Raw genomic sequence first — 20,733 nt, 5'->3', positions numbered from 1 at the left:
GCCGGCCGCCCCCACTGACGGGGCCGGGGTGAGGCGCGGCCCCGCTGCCTCCGCTCGCCTCCCTCCCGCCGCCGCCTCACCCGCCTCGCCTACCGCCTTCTGTCGCCGTTCGCCTCCCGACTCGCTCCCGGAGGCTCGCTCCGGGCGGCGGGCGGCGGCTCCCGGTACACCGAGGCTTTCCGGCCGCGCCTCCCCCCCCCGCCCGAGGGGAGGCAGTTGGTACGGCCCGCCCTACGGCAAGCACGGCGGGCCGCAAGGCCCCGCGCCGCGCATGGGCCGTGGGGGGAGCCTCCATGGGCGACGGTGCCCGCGCTGCGCATGAGCCGGGGCCGCCCTGGGGCTGGGCCGCTGTGTGGGGCTGGGCCGCCAGTGCTCCTGAGCCCAGTCCTGACGTTATTAAACATCGACTCTCTTCTCTTTAATAAATCTGTATTCATTCTCTTTAATAAACCTGACCCCTTTTGTGTCCTTAAGAGATCCCTTAGCAATAACCAGGTCACAAATAACTAGTAACTGCTTAAGATAGTATGTTCTCCTTAATATTTTCCCTTAGTTTCATGTTAATGAGTTACCATTACATCACACAAAACGCTTTTTTTTCCTTTCTAAAATGCATCCATGTCCAGAAATGCTTAGAAATAGCTCGCTATAAATTTTGAGGGTTTGTTGTTTTTGTTGTTGGTGTTGTTGTTTGTTTTTTTTTAGTTTTGTTTTTTTTTGTCAGGAAGTTCATGAATGTGAAGAATAGGAAGACAATAAGAAACAACAACAAAACACATCAAACAGTGCTATGGAAGAAAGAAAAAATACGACATTCAGCGTAGCAATTGCTAACGCAGCTCACGCAATGCTCAAGATATAATACATTTATAACTCCAATTTCTCCTTTCTATTATGCATAGTGTTTCCTTCCAGAGGGGAACCTGTGTCTGATTTCAGCCCGCATGTTTGTTTATTTAATTATGGAAATGCCACACAGCTGCTGCTATTGTTCAAGGTGGTTTTCATACCTGGATCCTCCTTCGCATGCTATTCAAATACTTTTTTTTTTCTTTTCCTATTTGCCCAAGTGTAAATAGCATTTGCAGAAATACACAGCTGGTACAGTGAGGTCGTTTTCTGAATAGTGACTTAAAACTCTTTCACACTTCTTGTAACTTCCAGAACAAACTTGTTAAGGCCTGGCATGTAGCCAAGGTGGATTTCTACACACGCACGTAAACACCCAGTGACATCAAATGCTTAAATATCTTTTTTTTTTTTCCTCTGGCTGTGGAAAACAAGGGCTACCATTTTTCTTAAATGTCAAGTCCAGCTCTTCAGTTATGCAAAAGCAAGCCTAAATACGCATCTTGAATAAAGAGGTATTTTATCGCAAAATGGAAAATCAAGTTCTTAAGATATATGAGTGCTAACTCTGTAGTCTACATTGAAAAGATTGTGCACATTTCTGTATTTTTGTAAAACTGGATTTAGTTATGCCAGGTTTAAATTATTATAATTATAGTACTACAAAATATCTTAATTTTACATATATGCAAAATTTTTTAAACCTTAAATTTTAAAAAATAAGAATATTTTAGATTCTCAGTTTGCCACTGGTCTTCACACAGACAGCTGTAAAAAAATGCACCAGATAAAAATGTTATAATTTTTATTACATATTACATTACATACAGGCATTTAAATCAGCAGGTATTCCAGCTGATAAACTCTAACTGTTAACGTTCACAAGTTCAAAAGTCCAAACTAAAACCTCTGAAAATAACACAGTGCGGATACCAAGTCCTCAGCACCAGCAGTTCTCTCGTGTCACAATAGTGAGTGTAAATATAGCCAAACAAAGAACATCAAAATACAAAAATGTTTATAATGTGGTAAACACTCAGAATGTTTTTTTGTTTGTTTGTTTTTCCTGGAAATCTTCTTTCCATCTATTCATTGCATAAGTTATTAATTTGCTTTCAGTCAGTGATCTACATGGGTTAATTTGCAGTAGATGCATATGTGACCTTAAAACTGCCACACCACCTATGCAAATGGTAAGCACTCCCTGATTACATCAGCTACCTCCACATCATTCTTACCAGCACTGCAGTATTTCCTGAAATTCCCCTGGTGTTTATATGTATTTGTTCTCTCTTATCTGATACTTATGTTTCTCTGTCTGTTTGTAATCGTTTGTTTTCTGTTACGTAATTCTTTTGGCAGGAGCTGCCTCTTTTGTTTATATTTATACTACATCTAACACTGTGTTATTCTGGTCCAAAATTAGGAATCCCTAAGCCTATATTAACACAAACACTGTATTAAATATACCAATATATGGCCTACTGCTTTGTTTAAAAATAACCTCACCTTTAAACTGTGGTTTCCTCATAAATTGCTGGCAGAGCCTGGTACCCCTCAGCAGAAAGAAATCAGTCAAGGCCTCCTTTTATTTGTAAAGGTATGGATCATCCTAATTTGCACATTTACTTGTCACTCAACTAGTTCTTTGTGCCTGCCCCAGGCCGAATTACACTGTGAGAAATCATAGAATGGCTTGGGTTTGAAGGGACCTCAACCCCCCTGCCATGATGCCTGACTTTCTTAGATCATTATGTTATTTCTTCTCCTTTCTGATATGTCTGAGTTGCAGAAGTTTATAAAGTTTATGAAGTTTAGTCTGAGTTTATGAAGTGTGATAATTTCATGTTTCAAAACCTTTAATTCTTGAAAAGAAATAATCTCACTGCAATCATGTCCACTAGGTGTCAGTGCTGAATATATAAAAATAGCAGTTTAAGAATTCAAGTTGCACATCATACACCATGACTAACAAAATCTGTTATTGTACATGAAATAGGAAAACAGACAGAAGTTGAACTTTCTCAAACAGCATTTATTAGTTAGCCATCAGTGGCTTAGTTCAGCCCCCATATTTGTTCTGTCCTGCCCCAGGACCTGAAAAAAAAAAAAAAAAAAAAAAAAAAAAACAAGTAAATTTTTCCTTCATTCCTAAAAAGGGGCACCAACTTATTTTCATGTCACTGTAACCAAACAGTTAAATTCAATGTATGTATGAACAACTTTAACTATTTTCTCTTTCTCTCTCTCTTTTTTTTTTTTTCCACACAATTATTTTTAGTGAAATTCCGGAACACGATTGACAGGTAAAATGGCATATTTAGAACTTGTATTTAAAGATCAGTGGGTTATATATACATATATATATTTGCAATAAGTCTGAATCAGAATAATAGTATTTAAAGGACTTTTCAGACATATCTTCATATCATAGAATTATGATTTGGGTTGGAAGAGAAAGGTGCTTTAAAGGAAGCACCTTTAAAGATCATTTAGTTCAACCTCCCCTGCACAATGCAAGATATCAAAATAGGGAAGACTTTTAGAGCTTTCCCTTGTTCCATTACAAGATTTTAATCCTCTTCTGTGAGTGTATTAAATGCAGACATCTCAGGTACTTACTTGTTACTGGCTGGGATGAAATAGCTATAATAATTAAATACCAACACACTGCATCAGGATGTTTTCACACTTGCTTACATTGCTAATCTAGGCAGTTGCTTTTGTTTTTGTTTTTGTTTTTTTTTGGGGGGGGGAGAGAAACAAACAAACAAAAAAATAGCTTCTAATTGAAATACGTGACTTTTTTTCTGACTTGCTGGAAATGGAGGAGGCCTAGCTGAGTCATTCCTTACCAATGGGTTTGAACCAATCATTGGGATTTTGCTTCAAGGTTTTTAATTTGAATATAAAACTGGCCCCAAAGGTTTACTGTAGCAGACAAGATGTTGTTTGTAGCTTTCGTGCTTTGTTGTGTATGCCTAAAATCCCTGAGACAGCAGGTGTTGCAAAATGTAATAGCAACTGAATACATAGAAGAGTTGAAACATTATATACACTATCTGTTGCATTAGGAGAGGAAACAGCCAAGTGAGGGCACTGTATACAACTGAAAGAAAGTTGAATAAGTTAGAGAGTAAGTTATTTTACCCCTACTCATTCATGATTAAGCAATACATTTGTTTATACTACCAGTAGTGAACCAAACAACCTGGCCAGTAAGCCCCTCTCCTTCCCCTTTAACTCAGAAATTGTGTAACTGCCTTCAGATAATGATTATTATTTATTTTTTTTTAAGCAGTATGGCTATTTTTTATAAGTATATACCACATCAAAATCATATTCAAATCATCATTTTAATATTCACAAGGAATGTAGTGAAACAGTGGAAAAGGATTGTTTAACAGATATTGTAAGAGGAAGAAATTGGCTTCTTTCTGTTTGCTGGGCACAACGTTATGGAGAAAATAGTAATTTAAACATAAAAAGTAAGCATAAAAACATAAAACCCAGAATATTACTCTTTGATATCTCTGTGTGGGGTATGTATAAAAACACATAGAAAGAAGAAAAACACTGAAATTCAGATACTGCACAGTCCTTAGTGATGACAAATTTTAGGCAATAGAATTTAGCTTTGAGACAAATCGAATTTACAGAATGGTTTCCAGGAAAAAGGAAGGGGGCAAGTAGTATTGGTCTTCACTGAAATATAATAAATAGAAGATGTCTAGTGCCTATTTCTGAGACATCTCTTTCAAATCAGAACAGAGATCAGTCCACTGATAGTTTCCTCAACTTATTTTTTTTTAAAGAAATTATTTAATAACATGTCTCTCAAGTACTTCAGCATAACACATTTTTCATACTTAATGGAGACTGAAGCCTCTTGTAATGTGCAGACAAGTAGAATGAGAAAAAAAAAAAAAAAAAAAAAACAGGTCATAAATAAGTCAGCTGGCAAAAGAGCATCATCAAGGAGACAAGTTTGTTGAGCCAGCATTTGATAAAAGAGACAAGATGGAGATTTCCTCTCCAGGAAAAACACATTGCTTTAGCCATTTATGTGTATTACTGGGAGCTTAAGAACTAAATAACTCTTGACATGAAAGAAATATAATGCCTCTGTCACATAAATAACATGGTGAATAGCTTGATAATCTCCTGTTATACTGAATACTACTCCATTTAATTATTTTTTACTTGAATCTCTTCCTGCTCTTTACTTACCCAGACACCTCTCTTTTGTGGCTGGTGAGCTCCATTTATTCAGTTGCTTTTGCTTTTCATTTTTTTTCTTCCCTTTTAAACTTCATGGTCATTTACAACCATCTAACAGGAAAACAAACAAACAAACAAACCTGCTCCCCCATCAAAAACAACTTACAGGTGCTAGAAAATATAGTCTACAGCCAGACTGTTAAACAAATGCATTTTTTCTAAGTTTTTCATATTTTCAGAATGTATTTTTGAAGGAGTCTGAGATCTTTATATGTGTTTCTCTTTTACTGCATTACCCAAATGGCTGATGCCATTCACCTGGCATTCACCTCTGTGTGAGGCAGACTCTCAATGTCTGTACGAGCATCTGCCACATTATTACATCTGCTTACCTTGCTTTACAGCATGAATCTTTTGCAAAACGTGGTTGTACAACAGCAAGCAGTTTGTGGTATGCACATTCCTGTGGTACAGTATATTCTCATTAAGCTACCTGAGCCTTTTAAACCTTTCAGGAAGCATTTCATACCGGTAAACTCTGTTATCCATGTAGTTCTCTTATGCAGCCTACTCAGGAAACTTTTAATAGTACAATTTTATGTATTGAAATTTTAAATAGAACTCAGCCAGTTGTGTGCAAATGGACACGAGTTTATATTCATGCTATAAGTACAAAATAATGTGTTACATAAACCTTATACTTTCCACCAAAGAAGTGCAAAGATCTCTTCAAACAGTAATAAACTGTAAATAATCAAGCACACTGTAAAGTACATATTATGTCCATGTTATAAGCAAGGAAATTATTATACAGGGAAATAGAGAAAGTTCATTATTCTGCAAAAGAAATAAAAGAAATTGTGTAATAGATCTCAACTGCCATTATTTTTCTCCTGCAGCAGAAATGTCATCATTCACGTGTTTTGAAATTGCTAGCCAATCCTTTAAACATGAAATGAGCATGGGACAGATGAGGACAGCAGTTCAGAGAATCTCAAGCTACTTGCCCAGCTATGAGTATTTAAGGGGTTCCCCAGTTTTTGGCTCCTCCTGGCTCCATTGTGCATGGAGAGACATAACCTGGGGATGGCAGATGAGAAACAGGCACTATGATTTTTATTAATTCCCCTTTTCATAAAGCTTTTCTTACAAACACCACACCAAACATCTAGCTGCACATTCACAAACCATTTTAGCTGTTGTGTTACTCGAGCAGTGATGAATAATGTTCAATATAACCCATGGTTTCGCTGCAGGTGTACTCCGCTTTACTTTGCAGGTTTTGGCGCACCAGTAAGCAGCCCTCCTTTCAAACTACACGACATATCAGGTAGTAGTGTACCACTTGCAATTCCAGTTTAGTATTCATAAAATTAGATTTTGAATTACAAATCCTAACAAAAAGTCAAATTTAAAGTACGTTGAATTGTTGTATTTCAGGCTGTGCATCTGTGCTTAGGGAAGTAAAATATTGTAGCATTATTGCAAGTTATTATCCAAAAACAAATCACTACAAACCCAAGAAACACCAAAGTAATAATACCTAGAAAGTGTATTCCTTGAAAGCAGATTATAAAATAAGAAGAGGTAACATAAATCATTAGCTTTATATTTTACCATCACAGTATATTATATTTAATGCTTTTTACAGGATGCTTCTTACCTAATCTGTTCTCTGTTTCAGACAGGCCAGGATTCTGTTGCATCATGAGGGTACTGGTTACTTCTGGCTTTCACAACACTTACAAAATCAGTTGTGAAAACAATGGCTGTGTGGTATGACCACACTTTTGTATGACCACCCTACAAGTTCTGCACATCAATTCCTTTAGAAGCAATGAAAGAGTAGAGGTAGAGTTGATTAATGACCCACTAAAATGTGAGTGGTCCATGAAGAGATCTGTGGTGCAATTATTTTTTGGTAATTCATGGAATCAGAGAATGGTTTGGGTTGGGCAGGACCATAAAGCCCGGCCAGTTCCACCCCCTGCTATGGGCAGAGACACCTCCCACCAGCCCAGATTGCCCAGGGCCCCACCCAGCCTGGCCTTGAGCATCTCCAGGGATGGGGCAGCCACAGCTTCTCCGGGCAACCTGGGCCAGTGCTTCACCACCCCATGAGTGAAGAATTTCCTTCTAATACCTAATCTAAATCTCCCATCTTTTAGTTTAAAACTGGTACCCCTTGTCCTATCACTACACTCCCAGTCTTTCTAGGTTTATATAACCACCAGGGAATTAATTTATGACCTACAACAATAATTACAAACATGCAGTATTTAGGGAGACAAAGATGTAGACATCAAACGTCAGATTGCATAATTGAAGAAAAACATAGCATGGCTAGAAAATGATAACAAGGAGTTTCATTAAGTGCTACATGAAAATAAATTTACTGGACATCTTTTAGCAAAGCATTCAATGGGAATTATTTCTGGTATAAAAAACTACCTGTAAGTTATTATATTTTTTATACAAATAACTATCTTCTTTGTACAAATAACATTTAGGGCATTTCAGACATAATTTGAATAAAGACTTTTTTTAACCTGTAAGTTTTACTTCATCATTTCTTAATGTTTAGGGTGTGTAAGCATGGGATGGGCTGGAAAGAGATACATGTAATACACCAAATGTCTGTTATTAAAAAAAAAATAAAAAAATCACAGAACAAACATCAGTCAAGGTGTCAATATTGGGATCACTTTTAAAAGCAAAAATATTAAATACTGGTATCATTTCAACTAGAATGACACTTTTTTTTTTCTTTTTTTCTATCAGTCTAACCTATATTACCTTTAAATGCCTGGATTCTAATTAAAAAGAAATCTACAAATATAAGTGGCTTATTCATTTTTCTGTTCTTACTTATGCCATGACTATCTATGTACTTTATACAAGAAAACTACATGTGTCTTTTAAGATTGTAATTGAAATATAACTTCTTTGAACTCTATTCTTTAAAAAATCCATCTGAAAGATTGAAGACCCAATACGTAAAATTAGTTTTTTGGAGATTACACAGTGTTTATAGTGATGTAATATACCTTGGTGAAGGATTTACGTTTTCAGCAAAGGGCATCACGTTTCTTTTGCATTTCTTTTGGTGTCAGTGCCAACTGAAGTCACTCGACTCCCTGCTCATATATTAACCCCTCAGTCAAGATCGTAGTTCTCTGTGTGATGGTGCAGAGTGCCAGGTTGATCCAGGTTAAAGGCAACTATTTTTTTCTTGGTGTACTGTTTCCAACTCGGGTTACTTCCCAGATAGGCTTCTGGGTTGCCTCAGTGGTGGGAATGAGATGCTAGAAGAAACTGGAGGCTGCTTCAGCTGGCACCGAGTCACATTTTTAACTCCTTAGAGAGGTTCTGACTTTGGGCACCAAATCCAAAGGCAAATAAAAACAAACAAAAACAATGAAAAACTGCTACTGAATTGCTGGTATTTCCTTGATGTTGTAGGACATAGTTGGACATTTCAGGTTGGAGAGGAAAGATGATCCAGGTAGTCATTCTGATGGCAGCGAAGTGCCTGGATTTTTAATTTTTGTTCAGAACCACCTTGTGTAAATTATGACAACCATAAATAATCCTGTCCTCTGTGGTCTTCTTATTTACTGCTTTTGGTTTTAGCCTTCAAAATCAAATTGGTGCATGTCAGGGACTGATCCCACTTAGAACAATTTTAGGATGATTTTAGCTGCAGTGATGCACTTTTGTAGCAAAGTATTTGTATTTGTATTTGTATTTGTATTTGTATTTGTATTTGTATTTGTATTTGCCTCAGCTGACAAATACACTGCCCCAGCCTTGCCACAGTAAAAACGCAATGTTTCCTGTTTTTTACCTTCCACTTCCAGCCCTCTGACCCTGTGGCCAGACTAAACCCAGGCAGAACTTTACTGGCCTCGGTAAGCCATGTCAAGTATTCAAGAGCTGCAGCTGGTTAATCATCTTTACATCCCTAAAGACTAAATCCCTTTGGCAGTTCACTCATTCCTCTGACCAGATGTTTCTCAGGCTGTAAGTTAAATTTTCGATTTCTCATTTAGATAATATCACAGAATCACTTAGCTCAGAAGAGACTTCTGAGGTCATCAAGTCCAACCTTTAACCTAGCACACAGATTAATATACTTCGCTAAACTAGATAAAAAAGGTACAAATAGCAATAAGTTATTAGGTAAGCATTTAAAAGCTGCTAAAGACCTACTTGAAAAGTAATAGAAAACAACTGCTTTTCCAAGTTCACACCACCAGAGTTCTGTGGAAATGTGCAGTTTGTTTATAAACAGCTCACTCCCTTGGTTTCCACCCTTTAACACATTCTCCCAACATTTCTTCCTGCTTGTCATCAGATTTCCACCTTTAAGAGTACTTTTGAGGTGTTACTAGCATCACAGCGGCTGATTTTGACTTCTTGAATATACCAGACAGGGACAGGATTACTTCCAAAGGCATCAGCACAGTTACTCCCAGTATTTTAATGCTTGTCTGCTCATTTGATCATGTTATTATTCTATAAAATATTTTCAGGGGTATCTAGTAAAGCAGGTATCTGAGGGATGGGCACCAGAAGTTTGTTCCTAACGGGTTATCGATCGTGTGCTGCTGGCACTGGGCGTGAAACAGCCTCTGTGAGACGCGTGAACAAAGCGAGCGCTCAGAGGCAAAGCCCGTGTAGATAAACGCGATGCCCCTGTCATGGAGTCACAGGTTAAGGGTCTTTATTTTTGACAACGCAGTGAAATCAGCCCTCAGGTCCTCCTCACACCATGAAGGGCACAAACTCCCGTTCCCCCACCACAGCGAGCCACGGGCAAACAACGCCGGGCTCTGCTCTTCCCCGCGCGGCTTCTTACAGAGAAACAACCGGCAGGAGGGGGCACACCCCACAGCGGGCGAGGTTTTTTAAAATCGAGGTGATTTTAACGAGCCGGGACCGCGCCGGACCCTGACGGGGCTGCCCCGCGCCCCCCGCCTCAGCCCCGCTCCCCGAGCCGAGCCCGCCCGGGCGTTACAACCCGCCCCCCCAACCCCCAACAAGCCCCGCCCCCCTGGAGCCTCGTCCCGCCCCTCGGCCAATCAGCAGCGCCTCCCGCGGCCCCGCGGCGCCGGTTGGCCAGGCCGCCTGCCGTTGGGGAGCCCTTCGGCCACTCGGCGGCGCCGCCCGCAGCCGGGCCCCGCCCCCTTCGGCGGCCGGCGGCGCTGGGAGTCGCCGCGGACGCCATTTCCTCAGCGCCCCCGCGGCGGCGCGGCTGCATCAGCGCTGACGTGAGGCCGACGCGCGGCTCCGCCCGGCCCAATCCCCCTCCACCCCCACCCCCCTGTGACGGGGGCAGCGCGCACAGGGCGCCGGGTGAGTGCGGGAGGGGGCGGGGACACGGGTGCGCGCAGCCCGGCACCCCCCACGCGCCCTCCCTCCCCCCCCCCCGCAGCGGGGCCGCGCGCGCGCGGGGCAGCGGCGGCGGCGCGCGCGGCGGGCGGGGGAGGGCAGAGAGGGGCGCTGCGCCGCCGGGAGCGCGCACCGGGGGGGGGGGGAGCGGGGGCGGCGCGTGCTCGTCGGGAGCGCGCTCCGAGGGCCGCGCCCGAGCGCTGTGGCTGGGCCGGGCGGGGGGGTGAGGGGATGGGGATGGGGTTTTGGGGGGCGGGAGGGGCGGGCAGCGGCTCTGTCCCTGAGGAGAAGGGGATGAGCGGGGGGGTTGTGGCCGCTTCCCTCGGGGTTCGCAGCGGTTAAACGGCTCCCGGTGCTGGCACGGCCCTCAGGGGGGCTCAGTGCCGGTAGTGGGGTGGTTGGGGGTGCGGTGGCTCCTGAGGTGATGGGCTGGGGGCTGGTGGGGAAGAGGAGGGTGGGGAAGGGCAAAGCCGTGAGGAAGTGAGGCGGTGGGGGAGCAGCAGTGAGCGCGGCCTGGGTGCTGCGCTCCTCACGGGCAGGGCAGCGCCCTCCTGCCAAAAAAACGAGCTTTTCACCCCAAATTAGCGCCCTGTGAGCGCTTCCACGCGAAATAGGCCTGTGTGAGTTCACACGCTTTCTAGTAACTAACCCCGGGAGTAAAAGCCTTCAAAGGGATGCGTGGAGCTGGGGTTGAAACATATTTCTGAGCCTCTTCCTTTGTCGTGAGCCAGCTCTGTGAGCAGCCACCCGTGTACGAAGCGTTGTGGAAATAAAGAAGTTACCTTGAAAACGTCTCTGGGTGTTCAATGAGAAAGTCATGCCTGCAAGTGTACGCCGATCTGCTGGTGCAGTTGCACTTCATCAACAAATCCTCATATTAATATTCACTGATGTGCTTCTAAAACAAATAGCACTATTGCTAGGAAAATGATTTTTTTTTGTTTTGTGATCTTTATCACAGAAAATCATATCATTAAAGATATTACCCTTGTCCTTTTATCTGTGGACAAAATATACTAAAAAATGCCACCTATAGGTACTGAAGGCATTACCTACAGATGTCAATGACCTCCAGTTGCCTGCTGTTCCCTTGAGCTCACGCTGTCAGTTTTGTCCCATTGGCGATGCTGCTGTTAGCAGCTGAAGAAGCTTTTGGTGTGTTTTATGTGCATCTTCATCATCTTAATCAGTGTTCACCTGCTCCTGAGCTACTGTACCTAGGTCTCAGTACGTATAGTAGATACATATAGTAATAGGTATTAAGATGTTATTAACTAGGTAACAGTTAAGCTTCCTGCCAGATCCTGAAGATTTGCTCATAGGGAAAATGAGCTGCCTTTGCTTACGTTAGGGAAAGCCATCCCCCCCCCCAGCCTTTTTTTTTTTTTGTTTAGTGGGAGGGATATATCTTGTTTATTAAATTAAAAATCCAGACTAATATTTAACATTACTGTCCAGTCATTGTAAACAACTAAGGCAGAATATGTAGGAAATGATTGTATTAATAGTGAATATAGGACTAAAGCTTGTATGTCATTAATCATACAATGAAGAAAAACATGTCATTTTAGATGGAGGTTAGGACTATATCCCTTAAAGCTAATTGATTGATTGATTTTAATTTGAAACAGGAGGAAGGTTACAATATTATAGATAGGATAGACTTTAATTAAAGTTGTAGTGTAATGCGTATTAATACTGATACACCTATACAAAGGATTTTAAGTGGTTGACAACAGTTTTTTTTTTCTTTGAATCTTAAAAGGAAAACAATCTTTCAGAATTTTATTTTAGTGTGGAGTGATTATGAGACATGAGAGAAATTATCTGGTAGGTGCTACGTTAATAACTTTCTTACAACTAATGTTTTAGAAAACCATTGTTTTGACCTACTCAATTTTATTCTTCATATTTATTGAAGTACTTCAGTGTTCATGCTGAAGTGATATGTGAGATAATACAGGAAATAAACAGCCTGTATGGCTCAGGCTGTATAAATCTGAGAGTTTATGAAAAGGCTCTAAAGACAGTGATACCTGGATCAGATTGTGAAATTCAGAATTTTCGCAGCATGCACAGTCTTGAGCTGTGTGCGAGCCCACGTAAGGTGATGTGACTGTACCGTGGCACTGTGGGTGCCAGTGGCTGCAAGTGACCTTTGCCTGTGAGTTTAATAATTCCTATGGTTATGTTTACGGAAGGTTCTTAATCTTGTAACGTGTATGAATTATGATATCAATAGGCTACAATGTATCTTCAGTTAGCCTTCACATAGAAGTTTCATGCCAACCTGAATATTTTAAAAGTAGCTATGTATTTGTTGTGGTTGTTTTGGTTTTGTAGACTGCAGTTAGACCTTTGTAATTGGGATGGGGAATTTCTGCAGCATAGTTACTCAAGACCCAGTTTTCCAACATGCAGCCATATTTCCAAAAAGCAGTGGGTTTTAGCTTACCTAGAAGTAGTGTCTTTCTAGGGTAAACTTGAATTCAGTGACTGTCAAAAAAAAAATAATAAAGAAAAGCAGCATAAAAATCTCCAGTTTTTATTCTTCTTTGTTAAAGATTAAAAATAAGTCATCGTCTTTGTTGACTCAGAATATACGCAGTCATAGGTGGAAAATATATTTCAATTCTTGAGTTTTCATGTATGCCATGTCTTAATTATGTTCAGCATTTCACTGACGTATATAATGCTTGCTGTTGTTCTTCTGATTTAATGTAGATCATCTAAAAACAGTCCTTTCCCTGTACTGTACTGTACTTTATAAAATACTAGGAATAACTTTTTATTGGAATTTCTGCTGTGCTGATGCTGTTTTCATAGCTGTTAGCTAACAATTGCTGGACTGCAGCAGCTGGAAAAGCTTTGGGAAAGAGATGCTGATAATAAAAGCAGTAAAATAAAACATTTTTGATAGTGTTCTGCAATCAGTAAAGGATTAAGCTACAATTTAGAACATAAAACCCGTTTGTTCATGAAATGAAGTCTGGCTTTTGCCAGGTAAATTTTCTGTGAAATCTTTTCAGTGGGATGAAAACACGTGTGTGTTGGTTTTTAGGTTTGCTTTTTTGTTTGTGTTTTCAGCAGTAGGTTATCTGTGACATATGGCTTTGGGTAACAAAATACTTCAAGGCCTGTATGAAGTGAATTAATTCTGACTGTAGTCGTACAGGAAGAGGTTGCAATGACTGTGGTGCCCGTACATAGTCATCATTTAACCTGCCCTGGTGGGTGAGCTTTTCTGAAGCTTATGGAGGTATTCATAGATGAACCAGATACAGATTCAAATGTGAAAGCTGTGTGGATGTTCCCGGTTTACTAAGGAACAAACACATTTTCTACTTTTTTATTGTTATATTGAATACATATATACAAATGAAATGCTGTAATAAGATAAATATTTTGAAAAATTATGGTGGAAAACTTGGTGAAAAGTCTCCCCAGGGTTGTCCGGTTTGGTGCATTTCAGTGGCCTTTCAATTAGCTTGTACCTAGCGAAAGAGTTGATGAGTTATAACTACGAGAAGGCAGGAATGTTGAAAGAAGTTATGAATTTGATCTGAATTGGTGCTGGCACGGAGTGTAAAACTTCTGTTTGCAGGAATAGCCAGACAGGTATAACTGCTTAACTTGTGGGGTCCTGCCGGGAAGGCAGGCTGTTAAATCCGGCCAGTAGGACCCCATTAGAGGAATGCAGGTGTGAAATCTGCTGCTCTGTGTCATTTCACTGGGTCCCTCTCTACCTGCATGGTCTCAGGTTGGCACGCAGGTAAAGCAGTGTTTTCATGCCTCTATTCCGTGTGGACCCAGAAGGAGCTGAGTGGGACGCAGCGCCCTTAGCTTGCAGCCAGCTGGGACAGCTGGAGGAGGCGCTCGGCCTGGCTCACTGAGCCCTGCTTCCAGTGCCTGAACCCGGTTGATCTGAGCCTGCAGGAACATAATTTTCTGCCTCTGACAGCCCCTAGCGGTGTCACTGCCTCCTGCGGTCTGAATTCCTGCCCCAGCACCGCGCGCAGTTGGGAGCGCGTCTGTGGGGCGCGCTGGGCTCTGTAGGTCCCGTATCCCTGTACCCCCGCCTGTGTTCTGTTGGGACTTGCACGGTTGCCATGGCAATGCTTGTGACTTGTCACTTGTTCCATGTTACACCTTCAGTGCAGAGAGTGGTAGGAGAGAGGGAGCCGAAGAGAACCTTGTTTTAACACACACACATCTTCCGTTATGACTAAGAGTGCCAAGAGATATGGAAAAGCAACCGTAAGGTAACTGCATTTCTATACAGCAGATAACATTTAGAAGCTTTCTCTATCCGGTTTAAACTTGTAGTTTAAGTTGAGGGTCAGGGAGTTGTTTATTCTTCTCTGAAACTTGCCCTAATTTTAAAACCTGCAGAATGAGAAGAATGGCTGAGGGTCTTAAGCCCCAAGCAGTTTACAGATGGTTGGAGTACAGATCCCAGACTGGGGTCAGTCTCAGCAGAGCCTTTAGAGGGCTGTGCCAGCACGTGGCTGCTGGGAGACACAAGAGACCTGCTGCAAGCAGTGCTGGTGGGCTTTGAAGGAGCATAGTGCTTGCCAACCCTTGGCCAGCTCTGCTCAGGACCCCAGGGCTCTGCTCATTCCTCCCCTGAGAACCATTTCTAGAACTGCCCTTCCTCACAGCTTTCCAAAGCACACATTTTGTAGCTTCTGGCTATGTGAATGAATATTTAATATAAGTCAGTGGGAAGAAAGGACTTCAATTAATCTGACAAGTTTGAGAAAGATCTGTGTGTTTACTGTTAGTTGTTAGTTTACTGCTCCAAATATAAAAGAATCTCATAGGGCTCTTTTCTCCCTAGATGCCTGATAAACCTTAATACGGCAAAATTTATATATGTGTGTACTTACTTTTAGACAGATGACCATGGAAATGGTTGAATCGCAACAAGATGAAAATACAGTGGATTCTCTGCCAGACAGAGATGCTGTTCATGATCAGAGTCAGCCAGGCGAAAGTCATATTTCCTCAGTACCTCAGGTAAGTTGAAATGTGGAAAGATGAGAAGAATCAATAAAGTGACATTCAGAAATGTTATGATTCTTTTATTGTTGATGATGAAATTACCAACTTGTATGGTGTTGTCATATGCTGTAAGTCTTGTGATTAAATAGGAAAAATACCAAGCGTATACTACAAACCATACCTGCTGCATTTAACAAAAGGCCAGTCAGGTCTGTTAAAAGGTGATACTTCTAGGAGATTGGTCTTTGCAGAATGATCATTAGGGATCCTTTACACTTTTCACAGATGATCGTATGTATTTGTTATGCAGATGAGGATAGAGTCCTAAAGAATTGAGGTGGCTGCAAGATCAAACAGCGGAAATGTGTGCCTTGAAGATGTGTTGCAAAACAAAAGTGAAAATGAATAAAAATAGTCATTGCTCTTTCCTACTTCCATTTTTTTTTATAGCTTCTGTTTAGTCTTGCAAGTACAATTGTGCTTGTTCTGTTTCATCTCTGTGCATGTGATGACAGAATCTGGGTTTCTAAAATGTACGTGTTCTACATAGTAATCGTACCTGGATACTTCTTTGGCAGTTAATGGCTAAAAATGACATAATAACAATTCTCAAACATGAAAATAAGCACTGAAAAGTTCAGCACTTGAGAGAATGTTCTTGCCAGTGCTAAGATTTATAGCTTCAGGATGTTGTGTAGACCCCTTTGAAGAATCTTCAAAACAGTTTTGTGAAATAAAGGAACTGAGTTAAAAACAAACAAACAAAAAAAAAAACCAACAACTTTAGAGAAATTCTTCAACATCAAAAGTTAGAAGTTAGTAAGATTTCTGTCTGAACTATAAGGGAGGGATGCTCCATTATTTCATGCCATGTATGTGGCATGTTAGATACTCGATTTACATTATAGGTTTATTTTCAAGAGTGAATGCAACTGGGTTTTTCTGGGTCTTCAGACACCAAGTAGAACCCTTGTTTGTTTTTTCTAACCTATGGTATTGGGTTGTGGTTTTGATATCTACATCCCTGGGAATCCTGTGTTTTTTTGTTTGTTTGTTTTCCTTGAATGGAGTATGAAACCAATTTTTTTCATTATTTTTTTTAATGCTGATTTCACCCCTTTATTTCATCTTTCTTTGATGGTTCAAATTCAGTGGTTCAAATTTGATGGTTCAAATTCATTTCTTTGATGGTTCAAATTCATTTAACTTAGCAGATTTTACATGTAAACCATTAGCTTATACAATAGTCTGCTGGTGTCCTGGTACTTGAGTACTGGGTGGTGGTAACTGATGAGGTTCAGCCATACTGGGCAGGGCCCCTAGGTCTTTCAGTTAAAAGCAATAACTCTTGAAGTACTGATGAGGAGAATAGCCTGGAGTGTACATCTCTGCGTTCCTTAGACCTTCTGACCAAAAGGAGGAGCCGGGGCAGAGCTCAGAGGTGCTCCCAGCTGGAGTCTGTGTCCCTGTGTGGGCCTTCCAGAAAAGCGGCTTCAGCAGCGTGGCACCGCTGAGGAAAATGGCGGAGCCAGGAGGCCTCCAACAGGCAGCCCCTGGAGCCCCCGGTGGTGGCCACTGACCAGAGGGGGTCCTGCCAGCCCAGGCCAGGCCACTGTGCTCCTTCTGCCACCCCTCAGCCTTTGGGACACCCACTGCTGGCCTTGAGCTGCTAGAAAACTGTGCCCACCCCCTTGGCACCCTGAGGCTCAGTTGCCACCGTGTTTCGGTGGGTCTGCCTGACCCGGGAGGAGAGCTTATTGCTGAGAAGGGGGAAAGGCCTGGTTTTGCAGGGAGTTTTGGCTGAAGATGAGGAGGACGCTTGTAATTTACATTCCCACCTGGCATGTTCTGCAGGTGAGAGGTTGTCCCAGTGAAGGTTAGGGAGCCGTGGTGAGAGAGGAAGCAGGGACTTTTTGGGATGAGGAACATCCCCACCTGCTTCTGCTGGGTGCGGGATGGGAGACTTGGGGCACTTCTGAGGGATTCATGGCTGTGCAGCTGGTCTGGCACCTGTGAATTTGGGACGGAAGGGCACAGATAGCTCCTTCTCCCTCTTTTACCTCTGGAGAAGTGCAGTTAAGAGAAGGCAGCCACTGCATGTGACTGTCATATAGCTTTCTCCAACTTCCAGTCATCTCTCCTAGTAATTTTCTTGAAGTTGTGCAGGAATGTGAGGGAAGTAGGATGAGTTAGTGCCTACCAAGAGGTAAAATGTCTGCTTGTTGAACTTGAGGGTTGCTTTTCAGACATCTGTGTGACGTGTTTATTTTTTTTCCAACCAGATATTTGTTCAACCTTCTTTTTGTTCAGTCAGAAGTAAATCATTTTCATAAATTATCTTTTAATACTCAGTTTGTGGTTCTGTGTATGTTATCAAAGAATGCCAGGATGGTTGAGGCAAGCAGGGACCTCTAGACCAATAGCCCTGCTCAAGCAGGGTCAGCCAGAGCAGGTTGCCCAGGATTGTGTGAAGGTGGATTTTGAATATCTCCAAGGATGGGTAGTCCACAACTTCTCTGGTTGGCCTGTACCAGTATTTGACTTCTCTCACAGGGGGGGAAAAAAAATTTCTTGTGTTCAGGTGCAATTTTATGGTTATTAATTTCCTTGGCCTTTTGTTGAATTAATACTTTGTCCAGGGAATGATGAGCAAAATGCTGAAGAATATAACTGTGTAGGAGTATATTTTCCTCCTCTGGAGTTCAGGCTTTTTAGAGAAACACCTGGCACCTAGTGTGATAAAGGCCGACCATGGAATTCAGTGTGGTGATCGTATGAAAAGAGCAGGCACTGTTTTTGTGCTGAAGCATTCTTGGTGTCTTCCCTCTGAAACTAGTGATCCTGTTTGGCTGGAGAACTGTGGTGTGGTGGGATAATCTCCAGTGCTATGGGGACCTCTCATAATTTATTAGCAGAGACAAGAGCTTTTTTTTTTTTTTTTTTTCTTTCTTATGTTGTGTAATAGATACTGTTATATGCTCTTGCAATTTTTGATGATGAAAGTAAAACTTTTTTTTTTTTCTGCAAAAGCAAAAATTAGCAAATCAGAAACTAGCAAAATGAGATAAATTTTTCATCCATTGAGGCAAAACTGACAATTTCTGCTTTTAAAGGGATATTTTTATAATAAAATTAATTAATATAGATCAAGATAGGTATGCAAGAAATTCAGCTGCAGATGCTAAGTCCCAGCCACCAACAGAATTATGTAAGAAAATATTTATAAAAGTTTTGGTTGTCTTTAGAAGCTGTTTGAACTGTGTAGAACACCCATACGAGAAGCTCGATGCCTTTTCCTCAGTGAAGAGCAGAGGTGTGAGGTGGAAAATGTCTCCGTGGGTTTTGTCTCATATGCACAGGTGATCTGCTAATACATATAGGGCTGCTCTTAGAAAAATAAGTTAATTTGGACTGAAATATTCTCGTAATATTGATGATAACATTTGGAACAGTTACATGTGCATTGTTATTTAAATTAATGTTCATTTTGCTGCATTTTTAGAGGCTATATAGCATTCTGTGGTGTACTGTGCTCAGCTACATAAATATACTATGTGTAACTATAAATAAATAAGAGCAATATACTTAGAACTTTTTTTCAATTTTGACAAAGTACTTTTTTTTTTATTATTTAATCCTGCATCCTGGATAAGTTCTTTGAATCAGTTTTTGCATTTGTTATATTCCATCTATTATTAGGGCTGTGTTTGCTGCCTTGATCTGAAATGTTTTCTGTTGACCTCACAGTGCTGGCCCTGAACAAGGCATGGGTCAGGATTTACAATGTGAAAACTGCTGTCAGAGGGATTAGGAGGGACCTTTATGATGCAGGCAGTGCAGAGCTGTTGGGAGCCAGGACTGCTCAGGTTTAGCACATCAAGGACGTTTACCTTTTGGGCTCGCAGCATGAAATGTTACATTAAATCTTGCTCCCAGGAGACTGAGCACTATAGAAGTTCTCCACAGTGTGAATATGGCTCTAAAACCAGCCTGCCAAGTGCAAGTCCAGGGCATTTAGGAAAATTGATGTTAGAGCATTACGAACCTGCAGCTTTGTCACTGTTTTGTGCTTCTTCAAGGGTATCCTGTCGCCAAGTGGCTGAGATCAGTCAAACCTTGACTTCCTTAAAGCTAGGAGTTTCCTTTTTGGTGTTGGCCTTGCAATTGGCCAAAAGTTCCCTATCTTCAGCTTTTCCTCATGAAGGTTAGGCAGTGCCTGAGCGTGACAAGTCCTGTGCTCTTCTAGTAGGTGAACCCACAAAGGGTTTGTTCTTTTCCAGAAGCGCTCCTCTCATTACTTCTGGAGTCCTTGCAGCTTTTAAATTCTACAGCTGAGACACAAATCAGCTGGAACTGTGTGAGGTGTACTTCCTACTAGCCATGTTTGAGGCACGAAAGGTTGAGTGTCAGTGTGAGCTCTGCAGTACTCTGTAGGGGAAAGTTACCTGAGCTTGAGTGACAGTGCGTGTGTACGCAGGACAGCTGTTCAGTGAGCCGTGGGTCTTGAAGGCAGAGAACTGATAAGCAGCTGAACTCCTGAATGAACACGTACCTCAGTGTAAAGATAATTCATGTTTATTTTTTTGAGGGGTGGGGTGGGAGGGCGCCTCTTCTTTTGTTTCCCTCTTTTTGCAAGAGGGAGCTCTTCGATTTCCAAACATACAGAGTACGGGCCCATGCTGCCATGACAGATTACGTGGTCGGTATTTGTTGAAGCTGTTGGGCTCGACTGTTGCACACGTAAGAGGCTCGACCATCAAAGGATATTGCAACATCCAAAGTCTCTTAGCAATCACTGGGGCATAACCCTTGCACTGTTTAATCAGGTACTTGGGGTGTTAATCTTCTGCTCCCTCTCGGTGTTGCTGAATTGCTCAGGGATTGTTTTTGGTCATTGTGTTAGAAAGCCCTCGGAGTGATGGGGTTAGAAGGAGCATTGCTCATTGCTGATGGCTGAAAGTAATGTTTTTTTGCCAGGGCTGTGTCAGTCAGTGTGTGTGCAGGATAGCCTCAAATGGCCAAAGTATCTTGGCAAACACAGGACTGTTCAATTTGAAACAATTCAAAGTGAAATGCGAATCAAAATAATTTTTACAGTTCAAAAAATTTGTAGAAGACATGCAAAACATGAAGTTAGAAATGAAGTCATAGTTCTGGAAAACAAACCTAAGACAAAATAGTCACAGAATACTATACTACGAAGTATAGTTCGTAGGGACTGCGATAACATGAATGTGAACACCACCTAACTTTCAGAAATTGGTG

At 41.6% G+C, this 20,733-nt stretch overlaps 1 protein-coding gene across 6 annotated transcripts in view; it reads left to right on the top strand.

The window, feature by feature from the left end:
- Nucleotides 1-10,314: 10,314 nt before the first annotated feature.
- The window catches only part of CREM (cAMP responsive element modulator), a 39,805-nt gene continuing 29,386 nt past the window's right edge, over nt 10,315-20,733 (top strand). For 2 of the 6 annotated variants that reach the window (XM_084282518.1, XM_084282516.1), the window contains exons 1-3: nt 10,343-10,428; nt 14,620-14,726; nt 15,360-15,483. In XM_084282518.1, the coding sequence (XP_084138644.1) occupies nt 14,686-14,726; nt 15,360-15,483 (165 nt within the window). In that variant the 5' untranslated portion in view covers nt 10,343-10,428; nt 14,620-14,685. Of the gene's footprint in view, nt 10,429-14,619; nt 14,727-15,359; nt 15,484-18,713; nt 18,828-20,733 lie in introns of all 6 variants that reach the window. The other 4 variants (XM_084282514.1, XM_084282513.1, XM_084282515.1 and 1 more) reach the window with 4 other exon arrangements.

The sequence above is a fragment of the Netta rufina genome (assembly GCF_964035555.1).
Source record: "Netta rufina genome assembly, chromosome: 2".
NCBI lineage: Eukaryota > Metazoa > Chordata > Aves > Anseriformes > Anatidae > Netta > Netta rufina.
This window is presented reverse-complemented; position numbering and strand designations above follow the sequence as displayed.